Here is a 13,959-nt window from a genome sequence, read left to right as displayed (position 1 = left end):
AACCGTGAGTCCTTCACACGACCAGGAGAAAGAGCGCTCCCGGCACCAGCAGGAACTGGGAAAGGCTCTGGAGAGCCTAGAGAGGGAGAAAATGGAGCTGGAAATGAGGCTGACGGAACAGCAGGCAGAAACCGAGGCCATCCGGACACAGAGGGAGGAAGAGAGGGCGGAGGCAGAGAGCGCCCTCTGCCAGGTGGGAAGCTGGGGAGATGGGAGCTGTGATCCCCCTACCTCCGACCACTTCCTTTTCCACTCCCAGGAGTATTGCTGCAGGGGGGCTTCCAGAAGAGACGTACATGCCCACTTTGCTGCTTAGTGAGAAGGGGTGACCGGCGCTATTAGCTGTGGGGCCGACAGTATGCCACACTTCCTGAGGGAGGGCTGATGTTCACCACATCCTGTCAGCTTGCAAACCAGTGACAATCTTTGTACTTCCTGGTTCTTAACCAGTGGGTCCAGATCTTCTTCGGCCCTCAGCCCCCACCCCACATTCTGGAAGAACCCTTGAGCAGCTGGGCTGTGTCTGTGGCCTAGAGGGTGAGCATGGTCACCCCTGATGCAGCAAGCCCTTGCCCTCCTGCCTATCCACAGATGCAGCTCGAAACTGAGAAGGAGAGGGTGTCCCTCCTGGAGACACTGCTGCAGACGCAGAAGGAGCTGGCAGAAGCCAGCCAACAACTGGAACGGCTGAGGCAGGACATGAAGGTTCAGAAGTTAAAGGAGCAGGTATGGAGGGTGGTCCTGGGCAGAGAGGAAAGGCGGTATTGATGTGCTCCTTCAACATTGGCCAGTTCTCTGTTGCCTCTTTGCACCAGGTCCTGGGCTAGGTGCTGTCACATGACAAACATAAAGGTGAAGCACAGCAGTGAAATGGCAGACACGGTCCCTGCCCTCAACGAGCTCACATTCACTCGCATAGAGTGGATGAAAACAAGCAGACACAGAATAAAGGAGACAATTACAGATTATGATAAGTGCCGTAAAGGAAATGGATAGGGTGAAATCATTGAGAGTGAGTCAAAGGAGGCCACTTTGCACAAGGTGGTCGGGGTGTTCACTGAGAAAGCGACATTTGAGCTGAGACATGAAGGTTAGAAAGAGCCAATGACATGTAACAGTAGGGATGAATCCTGAAAGCATTGTGCTTCATGTAAGAAGCCAGTCACAAGAGGCCACACAGTGTATGATTCCATTTGTAGGAAGTGTCCAGGATAAGCAAGTGTACAGAGTCAGAGAGCAGATGAGTGGTTGGAAGTAGGGATGGGGTTAGGGAGGGTACAGTCTTGCTTTCTGGGATGATAAAAATGTTCTAAAATGGATTGTGGTGATAGTTGTACAACTCTGTGAATATACTGAAAACCATCGAATTGCAGGCTTAAATGGGTGAATTGTACGGTATATGACCTATATCTTAGTAAAGTCCTTTATTTTTTTAAATTTTTTTAACGTTTACTTATTTTTGAGAGAGAGAGAGAGACAGAGCATGAGCAAGCGAGGGTCAGAGAGAGAGGGAGACACGGAATCCGAAGCACGCTCCGGGCTCCGAGTTGTCAGCACAGAGCCCGACGCGGGGCTCGAACTCACAGACTGAGATCATGACCTGAGCAAAGTTGGGCGCTTAACCGACTGAGCCACCCAGGTGGTCCTCAGTAAAGCCCTTTAAAAAAAGAGAGAAGCCAGCTATTTGAAGAACTGTTTAAGCAGAGGAAATAGCCACCATAAGGGCTGTGGCACAGACAGAAAAGGGCTCGGGGAAGGGCCAGGGCAGAAAGGAGGCCCTGTGGCTCCAGCTCAACAGACTCAGGGGCCAGTGGAGAGGTAAGCGGGAGCCCTTGGTCAGCCATGGTAGGAGCTTAGAATTTGTTCTAAGGGCAGTGGGAAACTGTTGGATGGTATTTAAAAAGAAGAGTAGGACATGATTTATTATATATATTTTAAGAAATACTTTAGCTGCTGAGTGGAGAAGTGTGTGTGTGTGTGTGTGTGTGTGTGTGTGTGTGTGCGCGTGCGTGCGCACACACATGCTCACATGTAGGGGGTGGTGGCCTGAAGTGGAAGTAGGGATATGCGACAGGAGGCCACTGCAATGGTCTGGGTGAGGGACTGCTACCAACTGAGGGGCCCCGACCAAGAAAGCCTGGGTGAGCCAGCAGGCTTTGTGGGGGAGGGGAGGGAACGGGAGGTGAGGGTTGAGGTGACATTGTGGAAACAGCGTGGATTGCGGCATCCTGCCTCAGCTTTTGCCAACCCAGTTGAAAAACCAGTGTTAATGTGACACGGGTTTCAAGACGCAGGCCCCATCGTTTCCCTCTGCTCACCATGGTCTTCTCTTTTTGCAGGAGACCACCGAGCTGCTGCAGACCCAGCTCCGGGATGCTCGGCAGGAACTGGAGCAGGCAGCCCAACGGGACAGGGGTGACCTTGCTGGTCTCCGAGAAGAGTGCAGGGCCCTGCTGCAGGCCAAGACAGACCTGCAGGAGCAGGTGCCCCCTCCTGTCTCCCAGCCCTGCAGCCCTTCCCCAGCGTAGCCAGCCTCTCCCGTGACTCCAGTAGGAAAGGGGAACCCTGGCCTGCTGCCTGAGCTCGGGAAGGAGGGAAAACAGAGGGGGGCTGAGAGCTGCACATGTGTCCTCAGAGCCCCAGGATAGTCCTCTCTCCCTGTGTTAACCACAGAACTTAGATTTTCTCCGGTGCCCATCGTTCTTCCCACCCTCCCCAGAGATCCAGTATTTTTTTTCCAAAACTTTTTAATGTTTATTTATTTTCGAGAGACAGAGAGAGAGAGAGAGAGACAGAGCATGAACAGAGGAGGGGCAGAGAGAGAGAGAGGGAGACACAGAATCCAAAGCAGGCTCCAGGCCGAGCTGTCAGCACAGAGCCTGATATTGGACTCAAACTCATGAGAACCCTGAAAGCATGACCTAGGCCAAAGTCGGATGCTTAACTGACTGAGCCACGCAGGCACCCTGAGATATGGTGTTTTTTATACCAGGTTGCTTTTCCTACTCTGATTGCTTTTCCTTCTCAGAATCCTGTATCAGCTGGTGTTCTGACTGTTTATTTTTTAAAAATACAATCACAATACACTTGCCCATCACTTTGCCTTTGGGTAGTTACATTCAGGCAAGATTTTAATTTGCACCTGCCTTTACACAGCAGGTGTGGGGCTAGGGGATGAGGGTGAGGCTGAACGGTACTGGGGGAGGGGCAGTAAGAATAGTGTGTAAGGGTTGGAGAAGCCCCAGAGCATGGGACATGGGCCAGTAACTAAGGTAAACCTTGAAGGACCCCAGAGCCCCAGGCGGAGTGAGAAGCCTCCTCCTGCTGGCCACCCGCCCTTTGTCCTCATGCCTTTATCATCCCAGGTGGAGGACTTGAAGTCTCAGCTGGCTTCCAAGGATGACTCCCAGAGGCTGGTGGAGCAGGAGATTAAGGAGAAGCTGAGAGAGGCCCAGGAGTATAGCCAAATCCAGAAGGAGCTGGAGAGCGAGAAAGCCAGGTAGGCTTGACGGGCTGTGGAGTGGGCTTTAGCCTGTCTCGCTGCTGTGGTCACGTTGAGGTGGACAGTTCTTTGCTCAGGTAACCTAGCCTCTTGTGTCTCCAGCCCTGGACTATACAGGTAGCCATGTGGAGAGGATGTGGTCCCTGTCTTCAAGCTTACACTTCATTCACTTAGTATATATATGCTTGTGTGAATACCAGATGCTGTGCCAGGGGTGGGGGATGCAGGGATAAACAAGACAGCATGGTCCCTGCCCCAGTAGAATTATAGTTTTGTGGGGGAAGACATCAATAAAATAATCCCCCAGATAAATCATTGCAGATTACGTTACCTGGTATGGAGGGAAGAAATAGGATGCTGAAGTAGAAATGGGAGTTGAGGATATATATTTTAGATAAGATTTTAGGGAAGGGAAGGTCTTCCTCAAGGAGATTGCCTTTAATTTTGTTTTTTATGTTTATTTATTTATTTTTGAGAGAGACAGAGACAGTGTGAGTGGGGGAGGGGCAGAGAGAGAGAATCCCAAGCAGGCTTTGCGCCGCCAGCACAGAGCCGGATGCGGGGCTCGAACTCATGAATCTGAGATCATGACCCGAGCCAAAACCAAGAGTTGTTTAACTGACTGATAACCCAGGTGCCCCAGAGGTTGTATTAAAACTGATCACCAAGGGGGCGCCTGGGTGGCTCAGTCAGTTGGGCATCTGACTCTCAATTTCAGCTCAGGTCATGATCTCACAGGTTATGAGATCGAGCCATGTTGGGCTCTGTGTGTTGGGTGTGGAGCCTGGTTGGGATTCTCTCTCTCTCTCTCTCTCTCTCTCTCTCTTGCTCTGCCCCTTCCCTGCTTGCACATGTGTGCATGTGCTCTCTCTCTCCCTCAATAAATAAATAAATAAATAAATAAATAAACAAACAAACAAACAAACAAACAAACTGATTGCTGAAGATGAACTGGAACCAGCCATGCAAAGGAGTGGGAGAGCTCTATGGTGGGAGTAGAAATCTCACAATGGCCCGGAGGTGGATCAGAACTCGGGGTATTTGGTTGGGGACTCTGGAAGCACTGTATGACCAGAGCCCAGTGAATGACGAGAGGGTGTGTGACCTGGAAAGTCTGTGTCACTCAAGACTTATGGGCCATGGCCGGAAGTTTGCATTTTATTTTAGGTTTAGTAGTAAACCACTGAAGGGTTTTAAGCAGAGAAATGGACACGATCCAGTTTACGACATATCAGAAGGGGTAGTGATGGCAGAAAACATCAGGAGTGAGATACGGCCATTCAGGCGAAGTGCAGCGTGTCTCAGTGATGCAGAAGTTTGAAAAAGAGCAGATCCTCTTGTTGATGAAACTATAGGCAGCAAGATAGTTTAAGAGGTGGGTATGGTTGTCTGGGTGAGAGATACTAAGGCTGCACCAGGGTAGAGTAGTGGAGAAGAGGAGGGAAGGGGCTCAAGGGACGTTAAGGGAGTTGGACTCCATTATATGTTATCATAGATTGGACATAGGTGGGAGGTGCAGAGGGGATGGACAGAATTGGACACGTTGAATCTGAGGTATTGTATAGGTATTTCCGGAATCTACCAGAGAAGAATAAACTGTGCAGCTGAAGGCAAGTATCATATGCGTGAAGTATGTAGGAGTACTCAGTCGGTGCTCAGTAAATGCTAGCTTTTATTGTTTCACTATAATTATTGTTAGTTTTTCTCTCTAATTATGAATGCTGTGTTTAGCACAGTCAGTTCTTCATTCCCTGAGAGAATGACCTTAGACCTCTGACCTCTCTTTAGCCTGATTCAGTCGCTGGTGGAAAAGGAGCAGAGACTCCTTGTTTTACAAGAAGCAGACTCTGTTCGACAACAAGAGCTGAGCTCCCTGCGCCAGGACTTGCAGGAGGCCCAGGGAGGGCAGAAGGAGCTCAGCGCCCAGGTACTTCCCACGCTGGTGATGGGCCCCATTCCTTGGTGGAAGCCCACTCCTGGAGTAGAGAGGGTGACTGTTTAGGATTCTCTCATAAAGAGGGCCGTTCTCTTTTTCCATATTACAGGGTGTGCTGGGACTTCAGCCACCCTGGCAGGAGAGACAAGTCAGAACTGGGCAGGGTGGGGGCTTGGGAACCTGGCCCAGAGTTGAGAATGGCCCCTGTGAGGAATCTGACAGCCCAAAACGTGGCGCCCAAAGGAGCAGAGCCACACAGGCCCGGTTCAAGCATGGCCACGTCTAAGTGCGCTTGGTCAGCCTGGCAAGACACAGCAGTGGAATAGGTTATTATGCAGATCAAGAAGGCAGCAGCAAGAAAACTTTGGGACTTGGTCTGCTCACTGCAGGACCCCAGACCTCGGATGCCAAGGAAAGCCAGAACCGGGATGGGAAGGGTGAGCCAGGAAGAGCTAGATGGTAGACTGGGGCAGAGAAGGACCAGGTCTGGTCATTAGTGCTGGATTTGGCTCCCAGCTCTACTGCTTCCAGGTTGTGTGAGCATCAGTTTCTTCATCCATAAAACAAGGATGATAATTCTTAACTATTATAAGAATGTATAAAGTGTCAGGAACACAGTAAGCCCTCTATAAGTGGTAGCCATTATTATTGTGACTGGTCTTACTTAGGCTCAGTGTCAGGGTTTCAGGAAGAGCTCTGATCATAGCAGGGATCTGGCATCACTGCCTGGTGGACCAGGCCACAACCCATTTGCGTTGCCCAGGCCCGTGGGTCAGGAGTCAGTAGGTGGACATGCAGGTCAGATCGAGGGTAACACTCATTCCAGAGCTCTCCTTGCCTGCTGGGGAGCTGAGCCTCCCAGCGCCAATCAAGATGTGCATAGGGATTGAGTGGGGTCAGGCCGGGAGGGTCTGACGAGAGGGTGTCCGCTCCCTGCTCAGAGTGACAACACTTCCTTCCTGGCAGGTGGAATTACTAAAGCAGGAGGTGAAGGAAAAGGAGGCTGACTTTCTGGCCCAGGAAGCACAACTGCTAGAGGAGCTGGAGGCATCTCGAGTAACAGAGCAGCAGCTGCGAGCTTCCTTGTGGGCCCTGGAAACCAAGGCGGCCCAAGTCCAGCTCCGGCTGCGCAGCACAGAGAACCAGCTGGCGGCCCTGACAGCAGAGCAGCAGCCCGGGCAGCAGGCGCAAGCCCAGCTGGCCAGCCTCTGTTCTGTCCTGCAGCAGGCCCTGGGGTCTGCTTGTGAGAACAGGCCTGAGCTGCATGGCGGGGGGGACTCTGCTTCCGTCGGGGGCCCAGAGCCAGGTAAGACCACCCAAGAACTCAGGCCTGGCTCCCTGGATAAGGAAGGGGCATGTGGTTTCTTAGGCAATGTTGCAGCAAGGCTAAGGTCACAGACTCCGGAATTAATTCAATCAGAGTTTGAATCACCACTCTGCCGTTTGATAGACATGTGTGCCTGGGCAAGTCGCCTATCCTTTGGGCTTGATTTTCTTTAAACTTTAAAATGAGGATGAGGAAAAATAATAAATAAATAAATAAATAAATAAATAAATAAATAATAAATAAATAAATAAATAAAATGAGGATGAGGTCACAGTGCCTGGGTAGCTCAGTCGGTTAAGTGTCCGACTTCGGCTCAGGTCATGATCTTGCAATTCATGGGTTCAAGCCTCACATCGGGCTCTGTGCTGACAGCTAGGAGCCTGCAGCCTGCTTCGGATTCTGTGTCTCCCTTTCTGCCCCTCCCCCACTCACACTCTGTCTTCCTCTCTCTCAAAAATAAACAAACATTAAAATGAGGATGGGGCATCTGGGTGGCTCAGTTGGTTGAGCACCTGACTGTTGATTTCAGCTCTGGTCATGATCTCATGGTTCGTGAGATTGTGCAGAGCCTGCTTGGGATTCTGTCTCCCTCCCTCTCTCTGCTCCTCCCCCGCTCACACTCTATCTCTCAAAATAAATAAACTTATAAAATAAAATAAAATGAAATAAAATGAGGATGTTCAAAGTACATACCTCTGGGGATTTTGCTAAGGAGTTAATGAGATTATGTAGTAAAATAGGCATTTACCAAATGCTTACTTAACAAATGATAGCTAGCATTATCTAGTGCCTGCCATAGCTCCTGGCACATAGGAATGCAGAAAGTGGATGATGTAAGCACCTGCGTGTCTCAGTCAGTTAAGCATCTGACTCTTGGCTTTGGCTCAGGTCATGGTCTCACGGTTAGTGGGATTGAGCATGGCATGGCGCTGTGGGCTGACTTGTAGGAGAAACCTCTCTGTCTCTTCCTCTCTTAGCAGGAATTCTCTCTCCCGCCTCTCTGCCCCTCCCCCACTTGCACACGTGCGCGTGCTCTCTCTCTCTCTCTCTCTCTCAAAATAAATAAACTTAAAAAAAAGTGCATGATAAATGAACTGCTCAGAAGGGGTTCTTTGGGGGAAAGGAGGGATGGGGGAAGGCCAAGGCCGTACCAGGGGAGGTTTGGCCGTTTCCTTTCATAGTGCCGCCAAGTCAGGAGGTGTTTCCTCATTTTTTCAGACCAGAATGGAGCCAGAATTCTCTTTAAGAGAGGGCCCCTCCTGACAGCTCTGTCAGCTGAGGCCGTGGCATCTGCCCTCCACAAGCTTCACCAAGACCTGTGGAAGACCCAGCAGGCTCGGGTACGATTCTCTGCTCTTCTTCCTTGAACTCTTCCCTCCCCAGAGACTCGGTTTGAACTGTTTTATTCCCCAGATCAAGTTGCGATGAGTTCCACTTCCATCACTTACTGCCTGGCAAGCACGAGCACAGAATGTGGTTTCCTGGGCCTGGGCTTCACTAGTTAACTGGGGCAAATCATGTCTGCCCCCCAGGGGTGTGAGGATTAAGTGAGTGAGGGATTTGAGTGGGCTCTGTGAGCTTGAAAAGCCTGCGCAGATGAGGGATATTGTTTGTATCATTTTCCTCTCAGCCATGAATTATTTATTCTTGGTGCCAAGATGTCCAAGAAAAACCCAACAAATTGGGGACTGCTGAAATTTGAGGTTGCCATTTATAGGAACATTGTGGGCCTAAGACTGAACCAAAAGTCCCGTAAATTCCACCCCTTGGTGACCCTATCATTCAATAAAAAGTGAGTATGCCAGCCACTGTGAGCTGATGGTACAGAAAGGAGAACGACCAACTCTCCACCCTCAAGGAGGCCAAGGAAGCAAACTGCATTCTAAGATAGAACTGATAGAATTGATCGAATCAATAACAGATACAAATGATGATAATGGGAGGAAGGGACAGTTCATTCCAGCTTGGAGAGGGACACAGGGAGGGAAGAAGTGACACTTGAACTGATCTTTGAAGTAGGAGTTTGGGGAAAGGAGAGGGGACCCCAGGCTAAGACATCAGCAAGTTGTATTTCAAAAGACACACAGAGGGTCACAGGGTGATTCTAGGCTCCAGCCAGTTGGAGCAGAGTCTGTCATCACTCCCAGGAGCTATCAGGGACTAGATCCGCAGTGGCAGACCCCACAAGGGCTGAGAGGAAGGAGGGGGCAGCTTGGGTATGGGGCTGGGATAGCTTTGTGGAAGAAGAGGCACTTGGGGGTCAGCTTCGCCCTTCCTTTCCCAGGATGACCTGAGGGAGCAGGCCCAGAAGCTGGAACAGCGTCTTACTGATACTGAGGCAGAGAAACGTCAGGTCTGCACAGAATTACAGCATCTGCAGAGAAAGCTCTCCCAGAACCAGGAAGGTGAGAAGCTCAAGGCAGGGAGATTTGGAGGGAAGAGAGAGGAAACACCAGAAGCCCAGAACAGGCAGCCACTCTTCACTGCTCGCTAACAAGTGTGAGAAAAGATACCTAGAGACATCTCCAAAGGAGTGATGACCCTGTGAACTAGTTTTCTGCTTTGTTTGGCCTTTGTGGGCCATCCTAGAAGAAGGGATTCAGGGGGACAGATTGGATGAACTGAGAGAAGTTCCTGGCTAGGCTTCCACTTTCTCTGTCTGTGTTTAAAAACTGGCAACCTAGGGCCAGGGCTATTTGAGAACATTATAAAATTATGTATCTTTTGCCATTTATCCATATTATTTATTTTTATCATCTCCAACTGTGTCCTCAAAATTATTAAACTTTGACAACAGAAGGATTATGGGCTTGTTTGAGACACAGCGAAGTGGGGCGATCTGGGGAGAACGTACCCCTGCCACAGCCAAGGGCTGGAAAGGGTGGGGACTACTCGGAAAGGAAAGGAAACGGAGGGTCTCGAGGGCCAAGCTCCACTGTAGAAGAGAAGAGGACAACTTAGGGAGGGAGTCTGGGTCTTGAAAGTGTCCGCAAAGGGCTTCCTGAGAGCCACACACATAGAGCTGGGTTCTGGTATCTTTTGCAGAAATGGGGGACAGCCAGCAGAGCAAGCCTAGTTTCTAGCAACCTCTCCAAACCATAGAACTGGAGACCGGCAACGATTTCCAACATCATTGAGCTCCACCCTGTTGGGAGCCCAGGGGTGGAGAGCTGTGTGTGATCAGGATGAGGTGTATTGGGAGGGCAGTCAGGCAAGTGCTCGCACTGGGCAGCAGATCCAGACGTGAGTCCGGAAGCAGCAGGGAGCCTAGACCACCAGGAGCAGCTGGAAGATGGGTGATGTCTCTATGAAACTGGATGTAATTCTCTCCTTCTTGGCCTTCTCCCCCTTTGGTTCTGTGCCTCACCTTCCATCTGCCCCTCTATCCCTCTTTTCCTCCACCCTCAATCATGGGCCTTGCTCTACCACCTCCCCTCTTCCCAAAGAGAAATCCAGGTGGGAAGGAAAACAGAACTCCCTTGAATGTGAGCTGACGGAACTGCATGAGACTGTGGCATCATTACAGAGCCGTCTATGGCAAGCAGAGCTGCAGGGAATAGAGGCCCAGGTGAGGCAGCCCTGGTTTGGGGTAGGGGATTTCTTTCGGGCTACTCCTTGGGGGCCAGGTCTGCAGCCCCAGACTCACCTTGGTCGGTGGCCATACCTCATCCATATGTAGTGCCCAACTTCCTTGAGCAAGGCTCTGTGTTTCCCTGGCTGTCTCTGTGGCTCTGAGGGCCATTATTAAGGCCCCAGTGAATCCTCCTCCAATGAGTTTTTCCGAATTAAGGTAGAAATTTTTGTCCCTTGCCCTGAAGGACCAGAGCCTGAGATGGCTCATTTGCCTCTAGCTTTCCCCTCTGGGCCTAGCAGAGCCCTGGAATGTGGTAGGGATGATCGTTTACAGTATCAGCTTAAGGGGAATGTACAGGTTCTTTTTGTCACTCCTTGACATTGCTGGTGCTGCAGAGGTAAGGCGAGGAAGGGCCTGTGCAGGGGTGACCGCGTCGGGGAAGTGTAGTCTAAGGTGGTTTTGCATCTTGTTTTCTAGAATGAGCGAGAGCTACTTCAGGCAGCCAAGGAGAACCTGATGGCCCAGGTGGAAAGGCTGCAGGCATCTGTGGCAGAAGCCAGGGCTCAGGCCAGTGCCGCCGGGGCCCTGGAGGAGGACTTGAGAAATGCTCGTTCGGCCCTGAAACTCAAGAGTGAGGAAGCGGAGACCGCGCGTGAGCGAGCCCAGGCTCTGCAGGAGCAGGGTGAGCTGAAGGTGGCCCATGACAAGGCTCTGCAGGAGAATTTAGCTATCCTGGCCCAGAGCCTATCCGAAAGAGAAGGGGAGGTAGAGACTTTGCGGGGAAATATCCAGGAACTGGAGAAACAACGGGAAATGCAAAAGGCCGCCTTGGAAGTCCTATCTCTGGACCTGAAGAAGAGGAACCAAGAGGTGGATGTGCAACAAGAACAGATCCAGGAGCTGGAGAAGTGCAGGTCTGTTTTAGAGCATCTGCCCATGGCCGTCCAGGAGCGGGAACAGAAGCTGGCTGTGCAGAGGGAGCAGATCAAAGAGCTCGAGAAGGATCGAGAGACACAGAGGAACATCTTGGAGCATCAGCTTCTCGAACTTGAGAAGAAGGCCCAGGTGATCGAGTCCCAGAAGGGACAGATTCAGGATCTGAAGAAGCAGCTGGTTACACTGGAATGCCTGGCCCTGGAACTAGAAGAAAACCACCACAAAATGGAGTGCCAGCAAAAGGCAATCGAGGAGCTGGAGGACCAGAGGGAGGTGCAGAGGCTGGCTCTGACCCACCTTACACTGGACCTGGAGGAAAGGAGCCAGGAGCTGCAGGCACAGAGCAGCCAGATCCACGAGCTGGAGAGCCGCAGCACCCTTCTGGCCAGAGAGCTCCAGGACAAGGACCAGGAGCTGCAGTCCCAGCGAGAACAGATCGAGGAGCTGCAGAGGCAGAAGGAGCACCTGACTCAGGACCTCGAGAGGAGGGACCAGGACATGGTGCTGCAGAGAGAGAGGATTCAGGTCCTAGAGGATCAGAGGACGCTGCAGACCAAGATCCTAGAGGAGGACCTGGGACAGATCAAACTATCCTTGAGAGAGCGGGGCCGGGAGCTGGCCTCCCAGAGGCCACTGATGCAGGAGCGGGCAGAGGAAGGGAAGGGCCAGAGTAAAGCACAGCGCGGGAGCCTGGAGCACATGAAACTGATCCTGCGTGATAAGGAGAAGGAGGTGGAATGCCAGCAGGAACGTATCCAAGAACTGAAGGAGCACAAGGGCCATCTGGAGCAGCAGCTCCAGGGCCTACACAGGAAGGTGGGTGAGACCAGCCTCCTCCTGACCCAACGGGAGCAGGAGATCGTGGTCCTGCAGCGGCACCTGCAGGAAGCCAGGGAACAGGGGCAGCTGAAAGAGCAGTCACTTCAGGGTCACCTGGAAGAGACCCAGAGAGCCCTGGCTCAGAGGGACCAGGAGCTCGAGGCCCTGCAGCAGCAGCAGCAGCAGGCGCAGGGACAGGAGGAGAGCATGAAGGAAAAGGCAAGCACGCTGAAGAGAGCCCTGGAGCAAGCCCACGCAGCACTGAAAGAGCGCCAGGGGGAGCTTGAGGACCACAAGGAGCATGTGCGAAGTCTCCGGGAAGAGCTGGTGGTGGAGGGACAGAGGGTGCAGGCCCTGGAGGAGGTGCTGGGGGACCTCAGGGCTGAGTCTCGGGAACAGGAGGAGGCTCTGCTGATGCTCCGGCAGCAGTGTGCGGAGCGTGCACAGGAGCACGAGGTAGAGATCCGGGGCCTGCAGGACAGCCTGCTGCAGGCAGAGGCCATGCTCAAGGAGCGGAGCCGGGAGCTGGAGGCCGTGCAAGCAGATGGCCGGTCCTCCCAGCATCGGGAAGAGACGGCCCGGGCCCGGGCTGAGGCTCTGCAGGAGGCCCTCAGCGAGGCTCAGGCTACCCTGCAGGAGAAGGAGCAGCGTCTCCTTGGCCAGGCAGAATTGAGCCGCAACCTGGAGGCCAGCACAGCCACCTTGCAGGCTGCCCTGGACTCCTGCCAGGCACAAGCCCGGCAGCTGGAGGAGGCCCTGAGAAGGCGGGAAGGGGAGATCCGGGACCGGGATCTCCGACATCAGGAGGCTGTGCAGCAGCTCCAGCAGGCACTTGCCCAGAGGGATGATGAGCTGAGTCATCAGAAGAGACAGGGGCAGCTGCTAGAGCAGTCTCTGGCCCAGAGGGACCGAGAAGATCAAGGGAAGCAAGGTGCAGGGCGGGAGAGAGAAGAGGAAGAGATGAGGGGCCTCCGGGAAAGCCTAAGGGAATTGCAGCTGACTCTAGCCCAAAAGGAAGAGGAGATTCTGGGGCTGAGGGAGGCCCAGCAAAGGAAGAATCTGGAGGACTCACCGCACAGCCACACAGCCTCCCCAGCGCGGGAGCCCTCTACACAATTTGATGCTTTAGGGCCCCGGCTTCAGCAAGAGCTGGAGCGACTCCAGGCAGCCCTGAGGCAGACAGAGGCCAGGGAGATTGAGTGGAGGGAGAAGGCCCAGGATTTGGCACTGTCCCTGGCCCAGAACAAGGCTAGCGTCAGCAATCTGCAGGAGGTGGCCATGCTCCTACAAGCCTCTGTTCTGGAGCGGGACTCAGAACGCCAGAGGTTGCAGGTGAGTTCCTCCCCGGCAGTAACGGCCGGTCTGACTGAGCCCAGGGGGGCTGTCTGGCACCCTGGGCTTGTGGCACCTCAGGGTGCAAGAGACCTAAGTGGGATCCAGATTATCGTGCTGGTCTGGGGGGATATGGAGAGAATAAGCCACCCACAGTTCCTGCCCTGAGTCTAGAAGATAAGCAATTAGAATGCAATGTCTAGTTATATTTAGTGCCTCATTAGAGAAGTTTAGTATGCTCTGAGCACACTAGAGGGACACTCAGCCTTTCCCTAGTGGAAAGCTTTCCTGAAAGGCTTCCCAGTAAAAGTGGGGTTTAAGATTAGATCTGAAGGGACCAGTAAGGAATTAGCCAAGCACAGGTTGGGGGAGGAGCTTTTTGGGGAAGAAGAAAGAGGAAGGAGGGTGTGGAGTATCTGTGCAGGGACTTCAGGCTGACTGGGACACAGAGGGACAGTTGGCAACAGAAGACAAGGTGACAGGGGCCCCTCGTTCCATGCTTCTAAGTTATGTTAAGGACCTGGGTGACCAGC

General features: G+C 52.5%; 1 protein-coding gene across 7 annotated transcripts in view; it reads left to right on the top strand.

The window, feature by feature from the left end:
- CEP250 (centrosomal protein 250) overlaps positions 1-13,959 on the top strand; it is a 51,514-nt gene that overhangs the window by 30,826 nt on the left and 6,729 nt on the right. For all 7 annotated transcript variants that reach the window (XM_042980512.1, XM_042980514.1, XM_007073622.3 and 4 more), the window contains 10 exons: positions 26-193; positions 592-726; positions 2,340-2,483; positions 3,366-3,499; positions 5,291-5,429; positions 6,405-6,744; positions 7,984-8,105; positions 9,050-9,170; positions 10,212-10,333; positions 10,817-13,426. In XM_042980512.1, coding sequence (XP_042836446.1) covers positions 26-193; positions 592-726; positions 2,340-2,483; positions 3,366-3,499; positions 5,291-5,429; positions 6,405-6,744; positions 7,984-8,105; positions 9,050-9,170; positions 10,212-10,333; positions 10,817-13,426 — 4,035 coding nt within the window. The remainder of the gene's footprint in view (positions 1-25; positions 194-591; positions 727-2,339; positions 2,484-3,365; positions 3,500-5,290; positions 5,430-6,404; positions 6,745-7,983; positions 8,106-9,049; positions 9,171-10,211; positions 10,334-10,816; positions 13,427-13,959) is intronic.

Source organism: Panthera tigris, chromosome A3 (assembly GCF_018350195.1).
Source record: "Panthera tigris isolate Pti1 chromosome A3, P.tigris_Pti1_mat1.1, whole genome shotgun sequence".
Lineage (NCBI taxonomy): Eukaryota > Metazoa > Chordata > Mammalia > Carnivora > Felidae > Panthera > Panthera tigris.
Note: the sequence above shows the minus strand (reverse complement) of the source record. Positions and strands in the feature narration are given on the sequence as shown.